At 38.8% G+C, this 9,107-nt stretch overlaps 1 protein-coding gene across 2 annotated transcripts in view; it reads right to left on the reverse strand.

Annotated features, from left to right (window-relative positions):
• htr4 (5-hydroxytryptamine receptor 4) overlaps positions 1–9,107 on the reverse strand; it is a 159,372-nt gene that overhangs the window by 42,131 nt on the left and 108,134 nt on the right. For both annotated transcript variants that reach the window (XM_034883417.1, XM_034883416.1), the window contains exons 5-6: positions 8,388–8,541; positions 3,062–3,627 (exon numbers count right to left, since the gene is read on the reverse strand). In XM_034883417.1, coding sequence (XP_034739308.1) covers positions 3,062–3,627; positions 8,388–8,541 — 720 coding nt within the window. The remainder of the gene's footprint in view (positions 1–3,061; positions 3,628–8,387; positions 8,542–9,107) is intronic.

Raw genomic sequence — 9,107 nt, forward strand, 5'->3', positions numbered from 1 at the left:
GAGCATTTTCCATATGCTTTGATATTGGCTTTGCATCATTTCTGCCTGATCATTTCTTTGGTCAGAAGTATGACTTTTAGAATACAAACTGTACATCTGCGATTTCTGGCCTACAGTAGCCATGACCGTATATAAAAAGGAAACAAACATCATATCATTAATGCATTAATAACTGAATTGATTACACCCTGTGGTGATGTCTCACAAGTGTTGTAATTCTCACTGTCCAAAGTCTCAAAGGCATTGTTCCTTCTAAAAAGAACTCATTGTGAGGGAAGCGAAGGGAAGTTAAATCCTATCTGACCTTTTCCAAGTGAGCTGGATGAGAAATTAAGAAATTGAGACTTACCTAAGTATTTCTGCTGCAAGTTAAGGTTACTAAAAAAGTGAGTGATTCACACTGAAAAGGGCTGCCAGCTATGATGAACATAATAATAATAATGTGACTTTATTAACATAAACGCTCAAATGAAACCTTTTGTTCCCTCTAATGTTATATAAAAGTGAGCCTTACTGTCAGAGGAATTAAAGGTAGAACACCTTCACTTAACATGTGACAATATTCCTCTTCCTACACGCTGCCTTAGCGTGCTCAGACTGGTTTTACATTTTACAGAAATCTACGAAGAATCACTCAGGAGTTCAGACCATGTTTGGTTTCTGAACAACAATGATGATATTTTATTTTCTCCAAACACTTCAACAGTCTCCAGCATTACAAGCCTGTGTCCGGTCTGTATTTACATTCATTACATAGTTGTTGTAGAATATCTTTTCTTTCTCACAGCCAGAACTCCTGGAAATGATTGGACTAGAGCAACGCCACAAATACACACAACAGGGGAAGAACACTAAATTAAACTGGCGCAGAGCTAGGCTCACTACAGCAGGACCTGTGGGTTTGACACATTTTAAGCTACATGAAGGCCGCATTCACACGTTCAGTTTGGCTGACTCAATTTATTTGGGGGTGATGTTACAACAGGTGTCTAACTCATTTTCACTAAGGAACTCATTTTTAAAAAATGAATCACATCAAGGGCCAGACATGCTGTGAAATACACAAAGTCAAATATCTTTGACTGTATTATTGCATGGTGCATTTTTCTTGCTTTTTCCAGCTTTTTCATGGGTTTTTGTAGCTTTTTTTGTGTTTAATTTCTCGCTTTTTAAAAACATTTGTTTGTTCTTGCAACATTTTTTTCACACATTACGAACTCCGGTCAACATAACGCCCTACAAAAGTCAGCAAAAAGTTCCTCAGCCATCCTAGAGTTTAGCAAATCAAGCAAAACAATGATTACATTTTTTTTATTTTACTGTTCATAGACTGTAGAGCATCTGTTGAATCTCTGCAAGGATTCCTACAAAGAGGGATGGGGGAATAGTGGGGTCTCAGGGTTATGTAATATCCCATTTACTTCTACAATTATACTATACAATACATTATTCATTCATGTCACATACATATGCAATCAAATACTATGATACAAGATATAATTTAATGAACAAGGATTCTAATGTACTAACCATAAGCTGTCGTGCTACATTCATAATTATTGACTAATAAGATTGCCCGACTGGAACAGAGGTTATGACATGTTAAATGTCCTACTTGATCTCTGGGAAATATGTGTTCTATGTTAAGAAATAGGTCTAGAGAGTAATAAATTAAGGCTGTGTATTCAAAAGTGAAGGGAGGACTGTGAAGGTTGGGATGAAGTCATTTGTATCGCAGCTGAAAATGAATCATTTGTAACACAATGGGCTGTTGCTACTTGGCTTTTAACCCACTGAATATTATTCCTTAAATTACTGCACGCAGTGCTGATGGAAGGACAAATGGCTCCCTCTGTATGCTGTCAGATTACTACTGCAAACGTCCATGCACAGAAAATATGACAAAACTGAAAAGCATGTCATGGTTTAAGTAGATAAAAACAAAAACTGCAAGGGTGAAGATCTATTCACTGAAATGTGTTATTTACTAAGAAAACTAGAGCAACTATTTGTGCTTGAGGACAAGCTCCGATTATAAGAGTAAAGCCATGATATTTTAATTAAAAACTATGTTATAGGAAAAGTCAGAATAAGGAAGGCTTTATGACAGACGATACATTTTTTGCCCCAACCTACGCCATTTTGGTTGGTATATTTTTCTCCACATATTATCAAAATATTCAAACATAAATTCTACAATCTACAGGGTTTACAAACATATATGACCATTTTTGGAGAATATTTCCATATTTCCATAATATGTTCAAAGTTGTCCAAGTTGTTCTTTGCATGCTGTACTAAATTTTAATTTTAACCCAAACACATTTCTGACAATTAAACCGCAAGAAGAAACAACATGGTTTCACTTTAAAAAATATAAAACAGGAACAGCTGTGAATCATCACGCATCACATCACCAAAGGTACAGTATGTGCATACCTTTGCTCTCTTTATTAAAATTTATACTGTAATTTTCAGAGAACAGTTTTATGCCTGATACCAGTGTTGTGGTCAACACCACCAAAACCGAGACCTAGTCAATACCAAGAATCGAGACAAGGCCGAGACTTTGAGAGGTCGAGACCAAGACAAGGCCTGAAACATACAGTATGTACACAACCGGGTAAAGAGAGTTTTGGTAAAGAGGCAGATTGATAACTTTTTCCCAGCTGGCTTTGCTAGCGTCACTTACACTTACAGTACCTGTCTTCATGCTTCCTTAGTTAGTGCAGATAAAAAATACAGGTGGTCCCAGTTGTCGGTTAGCGTTACATTGCCAAATCTACACACTGCTGTGTGTTTTCTTTTAGATGTTGTTTGGCAAACTCTTTAAAAACTATAATAAACAAAATGTAATTAATAAAATATTAACACCGACTGATTTGGGGAGACATCTCCTAGACAGCCAGAGTATCTTCTCCTTTCACCTACATGTTCTTTGGGAGTGCGTGTGAAGGGGGGCGGGGAAAGATCTTGAGACCATGACAGGTCTCGAGTACTACAACACTGCCTGATGCACATGGAACCACACCCAACCATTGAAATGATTTAAAGAACTTACTTGAGTACATGTGTGGAGCCGTTGATCTGCGTGGCTGTGCAGGGAGCGCCGGACCCCAGGATGGATGACCTGCGGTACCTCTTCCTCCCGCAGCACAGGATGATGAGGAAGGCACGGCGGAAGGACTTGTTGAGGAAGGCGTAGAGGATGGGGTTTAACATGGAGTTGATGTAACCCAGCCACAAGCAGGCCGCCCACAGCTTGTCTGGCACTGTGTAGTCTATAAAGGGGTCCACCACATTTGTGACAAAGAATGGCGCCCAGCAGAGGCAGAAACACCCCATAATGATGCACAGAGTCTTTGCTGCCTTGGTCTCTGTTCGCATGCGATGGTTGCGCTGATGGTCAGCAGAGTCCGTGCTGGCAGCAGCACCCCCCGCCCGCTGCAGCATGCTGATCTGCAGCGCGTGTGCTCGCGCCGTGATGTAGATCCTCTGGTAGGCCAGCACCATGAGGACCAGAGGTATGTAGAAGGCCACCACAGAGCAGGTGAGGGCATACGGCTTGTTCACCATGAAGACGCAGGACGTGGAGTTGCTGCCCTCGCTGTGGCGCCTCTGCTCAATCTGGTTAAAAGAAGTCACATCAGAAAGGACAAGATTCAGAGACATTGCAGTTGTCTTGTTTGCGCCAACACGTAAGACATGTAACACGTAAATTGCGCCGGATGTCCCTCATTTCAGCCTTCAGCTTTTGTTTTGTTGGCATTTTAAACTCCAATGGATATATCAGCACTATGGTTATCTGCTCCTCAGATCTCTGCAGGGTAAAGCCAGACAGCTAGCTGGAATTTCGGCTAGTAAATGTCCAATCGGAGTGTTCTGTTGCACGACTAAAACAACATTTAAACTTACTGATGTTCCACAAAAACAAGTTGCTTCCTGAGTCTATTGCACAATACACAAATGACTCAACTCACATGAACACACATTTAATTAACTAAGAGGTGGGACGTTGAGAACAACACATAGATTGTTGAAGTAAGTCCTGAGCTACTGGACAGCTCTGACCTGCTTACGCCACAAAAAGCCTTCAGACTTTACAACACTCTTAACTCTAGTGTTGTCTTCCGTCAAAATTGAAACTTTTTCTTAAGTTTTTGTCCCTTTCTTCAACAATTTTGACCCTTTTTTGATGTTTTCAACACTACGTAACACTAACTTAACTCTTGTTTTACAGTTATTTTGGGAATGTATGTTGAATAAACCTCATTCATAGGAAAGTATACCTAATGTTTGAGGTAGAAATAAAGAAATTAGGAATTACTTAAACTACAAGTAAAGGAATGGATGATGATGGATAATCACAGACTGGAATATGTCAACATTTACTCAATACTATTCTGTCTACTAGTAATACTACTTCTATTTCTATTTCAAAACCACTCAAAAAATGTTTTTTTCAAATGCTATAAAATTGAATAAGACACCTCAAAATTAATGAAAGTAGAGATTTGTACTTGCCAAAGAGCGTTGTGGAATTAATCGTGTTATTTAGGGTAATGAGAATTGGATAGTTATAGGAAAACAGGTCAATTTGATCAGAGGACAACATGAGGGTTAACATCTCCACAGTTAGCAGTTAACTCTTGAGTCCTATCCCAATATTTCATCAGCTATCGTCTCATAATTGTGGGCAAACTATGGCTCCGGGCTGTGAGATGAATAATACAAAGATCAATCCATTTCTCTGTGTTTTCATGTGTAAGTTCTTTTTTATGAATGGGCGGCAGTTTTAAGTCTTCAGTGCTTTTAATGTGAGATTTGATGTTGGATGCACACAATGATAAAAAAACATAAAGTAAAAGTCTAAATCAGAGATAATAGATATTTTTTTTATCTGATCTTGTACACTTGACCGAGTTCTTTCTCAGTTATCATATTTCTTTTCCATAAAATATGTATTTATTCCATTTAAGTCTTGCCAAAGGGGACACGTTGGAAGCGGTTCTTGTCACTCATTCCATCATTAATCTTTTGAGCCAAGGACGCCATAAAATAAAAATTCTGGAAAATCATATGAATGTTGTTCCAAGTCTCTTTGAAGTGGTAATTTCACCATCTTTACACCTTATTAAAGTCAATGGAGTGCTAATCACTTTAGCAATGGTAAGACACATCAAAACTGTAATAAGGAATAAGTCCTTTTTATCCAAGTGCTGATGGCTGAAAATGTTATTTTATGATTTTAATTTAATTTAATTTAAATTTCAATTACAAAATTAACTTGTCTATAATAAGGATGCTAAGTTTCTTTATGCTAATCAAAGTCTGGAAGGAGTTTCATTTTTAAGTAATTCAGCTTTACGTGAACATGTGTCCACATAGACTGTAAAACTTATTGTGTTTACTTAGTCTATTTAATTTTAATTGCAAGAAAATTAAATAATTAATTGCAAATGAAGCCCTGGGTCAACCCATTCTCACATACATTTTCCGAGTACAAATAAACTTACTAATAGGTTTGATCTGACAACACTCAATAGCGTTCTAAAATGCTATTCTATTACAGGCTAATCAAAAAGCTTCTGCCAAAAAAAAAAAAAAAAAAATTAAATAGGCCCTCAAATTGACAGGTTAGAGATGTTGGCAGCAAACATGGACATTTTACAAAGTTCCAACATTAGGGTTGGGTGATAATTTGGTAAATTGATCGCAGGATATTTTAACAGTGTGTGATATGCGCCATGCAGTGTAAGACTGCACTCCATGACCAATCAAATCCGTTTGTTTCACAAAGCCATACAAACAGTAGAAACCATTACAAATAGACAGTGGCATGTACGTGTGTCTCCACAGCCTCAGACTTCTGCTTGTTTTGTTCAGATTTGGAGCCGCAGTTTGGGCCAGAACTGATGGATTACTCCAAATATTCAACAGCTCTAATTAGACCCAAAGAGAGAAGTCACATCCCTGCTGCACGCTAATGTCACACTGCTGTTGTGCTGGAAACGTTCATATGTGTGTGTGTGTGTGTGTGTGTGTGTGTGTGTGTGTGTGTGTGTGTGTGTAATATGTGATATGTGTGAGTCACTGCCAATGCTGCCAAAAACGAGCCAGCCTCCTGTTGACACTCAGCTCAAGAGTAACTTCTCGCTGGCTGTCAGATAAAGGCAGACAGGGCTGAGCGAGGATAATAGTAGCTGGGGGAGTCTCTGTCTCTCTCTCTCTCTCTCTCTCTCCACATGCTCATGTTGTCTTTGTCTGCACACCTGTATGCCTTTATCTCATCTTCAGTGACTTGATTTCCTGAAACATTCCATACACAAATATGAACATCAAGTGTCCTTTCAACTTTGATATGGTCAACCATGCAATGTTTTTGCAATTCCAGATCATGTTTATAGCATGTGTGAATACTTTTTCATTCCTTAGCACTTAATCCTAGCAAGCACTTACACTTAGAAATATTGCCTAACACAGGAGGTCTTCAACATTTTTAAGCCAAGGACCACTTAACTGAAACAGAGACAGAGCAGGGACCCCTACCAGATGTATTGCATGAAATGAACTTGCATACTGGGCCTACAGTAACGCGTGAGGCGGTTTTTGCATTGAATACTAAGCTATTAAAGCTTAAGTGCATAGTTTATGTCTACCTGTGAGAAATTCTAAGTAATGACAAAAACACTGTCGGCGCGTCTACATGATACAAGCCTTCCGTGGTCAAACTGTCAATTATTAGAATTGTTGAGGCTTTGTAAACTATAGAATGTGGTCTAGACCTACTCTCTCTGCAAAGTGTCTCAAGATAACTTTTGATATGATTTGATACTGTAAATAAAATAAAATTGAACTGATTCGAATGTGGCGCAGCAAATCCTTGGGAAGAACTGTTTCTTTGGATGGCTACCTTACTTATCAGGCCAGTAAGCCGATCATCACTGTGGATATACAGTATATTTTTCGAATGATATGTTGGATTCATTCATAATTCATTCATTTTGTTATTTAAAAAAAATATATAATTTGGAGGCCCCCCTGCAGTAACTCTGAGGACCCCCTAGGGGTCCTGGATCCCCCTGTTGACTATATCTGACCTACCAGGATAAAGCATTACAGAAGCATCCTTTTTAGTTACTAGTGTACAGCTTGATGTTGGAGGTGAAGTGCAAGCTTTTTAGTGCAATAATGAGGACCTTTGGACCTCTTTCTCTACATACTAACTCGGTTTTCTGTATGTTCTAACATAAGCTTCATGTACTCAACATGATCTGGAGAAGGTAGCAGCTGCTTGTATTTCATCAATGATCACTTCACCCAAAGATTGATTTTTCCTACTGTTGGTTCATTTGAAGGATTTATGGAGGCCTGGCAGTATATAGTAGCCAAGAAAAAAGCTACATTTAGAAAAACGTTTTGTGGAACATAATTTAAGAAACCACACTGCACAAACAAGACTCTCATAACAGTTAAATACTTTACATTTTCAGATTTAAATAAATAAAAAAACAGCTTGACTCCATTTCCGTGGTATCGGTGGTACTTTTGTTTCTGCGTAAGACATGTTGATGTTGTTTCCATAGCAACACATGAAGCATTTCCTGTGTCTTGTAAACAATAGTCCTCAGGACTAAAACACGTTTTCAGCACATGTGGACACTAATTGTTTTTCTATGTTTATGTAAAACACTATTTGTTCTATTTTCTCATTTTTGCGCTTCTTTAGGAAATTATAATCATAAACTTGCGTTTCCTAACGGGATGTAAAATATTTTTGGCTCCATCTCCATATGGAGCCAACACAGGCTACTCAGTGAATCCTTTCCTCACTCTCACTCTCTATCTCACACACACACACACACACACACACACACACACACACACACACAGACACACACACACACACAGTCGTGTCTGGCTATCTTTGTGGGGACCAGTCATTGACATAATGCATTCCCTAGCCCCTTACCCTAACCTTAACCATCAAACCTAAATGCCTAACCTTATCCCTTACCCTTACCCTAACCTTAACCATCAAACCTAAATGCCTAACCTTAGTCCTTACCCTTACCCTAACCTTAACCATCAAACCTAAATGCCTAACCTTAGTCCTTACCCTTACCCTAACCATAACCATCAAACCTAAATGCCTAACCTTAACCCTTACCCTAACCCTAACCTAACTCTAACCCTACTCCTAAAACAAAGTCTTATTCCTCAAAAAGCCCTTTAACGTTAAGGGGACCAGCATTTTGTCCCCACAAAGCTGTCAGGACCCCATAAGTATACTGTATTCACAGTTTTTGGTCCCCACAAATGTAGCTAAACCTGGCCCACAAACACACACACACACACAAACACACACACACACACAGTGTACTCACCAGGTGGTTGATACCAATGCTGTTCCAGCCCTGCATGATGGGTAGGAAGGAGATGAAGGTGGGAATAACCCAGCAGCCACCGATCATCAGAGCCACTCGCATAGGTGTCATTTTGTTCTGGTAGACCAGAGGCTGGCAGCAGATAGCATAGTACCTGCAGACAAACAATAGAAAATGGATACCCAATCAAGACAGCCATGGCATGAGGAGTGGCAACAGATAACCTGATATATATAGACAGAAGAAAGTGTCACATCCTGTATATCTTGATTTAAAAATAGCCCCTTAGCTGTCAAATACAAAGTACTGAAGAAAATGTTGATAAAGTTATAGATAAGTTTACTCGTTTAAAGAAGCCATGATACATAAATGACCGAATAGGGTGATTAAGTCCATTCTATTTAACGTTGAGAAATGGGTAAATCGTGGCAGTTTGAAGCATGTGACCACAGTGAGAACCTGACTTTTACATGTGACCGTATTATTTTACGTTGTGGAACAGAAATGTTTAAGTTAGGGCAACAAAACTAAGTGGTTATGGTTAGAAAAAAAACATGGCTAAACATTATGGACAGTTGGTTTACTTAAAGAATGTTGGTTTTTGGACCACCCTGGTATCTCACCTGGTTGAGTGTGCAGCCAATGTGCAGTCCTATAAGGTGAATATGGATGTGGTGAGAATGTTTTTTTATGTCAGTCGTATGTAGTGTATAGAGCTAC

Source organism: Etheostoma cragini, chromosome 10, assembly GCF_013103735.1.
Source record: "Etheostoma cragini isolate CJK2018 chromosome 10, CSU_Ecrag_1.0, whole genome shotgun sequence".
Lineage (NCBI taxonomy): Eukaryota > Metazoa > Chordata > Actinopteri > Perciformes > Percidae > Etheostoma > Etheostoma cragini.